Source organism: Condylura cristata, unplaced genomic scaffold, assembly GCF_000260355.1.
Source record: "Condylura cristata isolate star-nosed mole 26May11 unplaced genomic scaffold, ConCri1.0 scaffold00035, whole genome shotgun sequence".
Lineage (NCBI taxonomy): Eukaryota > Metazoa > Chordata > Mammalia > Eulipotyphla > Talpidae > Condylura > Condylura cristata.
Genome location: NW_004567136.1, coordinates 15,189,382 through 15,191,136, shown reverse-complemented (window position 1 = coordinate 15,191,136; position 1,755 = coordinate 15,189,382). Strand labels below are relative to the sequence as shown.

Here is a 1,755-nt window from a genome sequence, read left to right as displayed (position 1 = left end):
AGCATATGCCCGGCCACACGGTGCCCGCCTGTCCTCCGGAGCCTTGCCCACGGCGACTTTCCCACCCAGCTCAGCTGCCCCAGGAAGCTCCCTGAGCCCTCCGGTGCCTGAAGCCCAGGCCGCGCTCCCCTGAGGACCGAGTCCGGAGCCCACAGGGGACGCGGCCGCTGGCCCGAGAGGAGGCCCTGGAGGTGCGGGCTGTTGGCCAGCCGAGGGCTGAGCGCCGCAGCCGGCCCTGTGGCCTCAAGCCTGCTGGGAGACCAGCCACAGCAGGAGCCCGGGCCTGGCCGCTGCACGGCCATGCTCCGCGCGGGGCGTCCTGCGGGCCCAGGGCTGCGTGCCAGCACCACCCAGGCAGCACTCGGCCCACGCCCGGCCGGCCCAGCCCCGTGGGCAGCTCGAGTCTGGCGAGAGGGGGCACCCCTCCTCCCCTCCCGGACGTTTACAAAACGCACACCCTGGAGGCCATCCGCGTGTGCGCGCGTCTCTGGACCTCACGGGCTCCTCCGCCCCTGGCCCGCGGCCGCCGCCCAGGAGAAGCTGGGGGTTGCACTGAGGGCGGAGCCTGACGGGCCGCACCTGGCACTCCTCGCGGCGCTTTGCCACTTGCACGGGGCGGCGTGTTCTAACCCGTCAGGAAAATGCCCCGAAGTGGCCTGGGGCCGCCCGGGCGGGGGGGGGCGGGCCTGCGGAGGGTGCAGGCGCCGACGCTCGCCTCTCTGCAGCCCGCTCCCACACAACGGCCAGAACACCGGCCTCCCGTCCCTGCTGGGCGCCCTGAGCGCCGGGGGCTCGTTGCCGGACCTGACCCACCTGCACTGCGCAGCGCCGCTGCCCGCCTCCCTGGACACCAGCGACCATCTCTTCGGTAGCATGAGCATGGGCAGCAGCGTGGGCAACCTCCCGGCCGCCATGACTCACCTGGGCATCCGGAGCTTTCCGGGTGAGTGCCTGGCGGCTCCGGGGCCGGGGGCGCTGGGCCGCACTGCTGAGCTGCGCTCTGGTCGCTGGGCGGAGTCCGGCCGGCGTGTCCGGCAGGCGCTTGTCCGGCAGGCGTGCCCACCGCCCTTCCCTCACAGCCGCCCGGTGCGGCTCCACGCTTCTCCCACCGTGCCCGCTGGTGCCAGAGGGCACCTTGACCACTCCCACAGAGTGGGTGATGGGGAGTGTGCGGCAGGGCCTCGCTGGACCTGGTGTGGGACCTGCCCCGCCCCCGGCCCCCCCAGCGAGACCTGGAGGCCCCGCCCTGGTCCCTGGGCCTCGCCCCACGCACTGGCCGCCCCGAGGGACCGAGGGTCTGGCCGCGGCGCGTGCCTGACGCGCGGCTTCCCCCAGGCCTGCAGACCTCCCGCAGCAACCCGTCCATCCAGGCCGCGCTGGGCAGGACGGCCCTCTGCTCCCCCAGCAGCCACCCGCACGCGGCCAGCCTCGGCGCCAGCCCGCTGCAGCCCTCGCTGCGGCTCTTCTCCCTCAGCAACCCCTCCCTCTCCACCGCGAGCCTGAGCGGGCCCCCGCGGCGGCGCCAGCCCCCCGTCAGCCCACTCACGCTCTCGCCGGGCCCCGAGCCGCACCCGGGCTTCAGCAGGCAGCTGTCCACCGCCAGCCCGCTGAACCACTGCCCTGCCCAGCAGGTGAGCACGGGCAGGGCACGCGGGGGTGGGGGGCCCGTGCTCATGTCGCCCTGAAAGCAGAGGGGGGACTCGGACGTCCTTGGTCAGGAGCTAGCCGCCGGGCTGGGCCCTTACGCGGCAGCTT

General features: G+C 74.7%; 1 protein-coding gene across 1 annotated transcript in view; it reads left to right on the top strand.

The window, feature by feature from the left end:
- Positions 1-1,755, top strand: part of CRTC3 (CREB regulated transcription coactivator 3) — a 21,884-nt gene that overhangs the window by 16,984 nt on the left and 3,145 nt on the right. The window contains exons 4-5 of the mRNA XM_012732690.1: positions 114-943; positions 1,336-1,683. Of these exons, the coding sequence (XP_012588144.1) occupies positions 114-943; positions 1,336-1,683 (1,178 nt within the window). The remainder of the gene's footprint in view (positions 1-113; positions 944-1,335; positions 1,684-1,755) is intronic.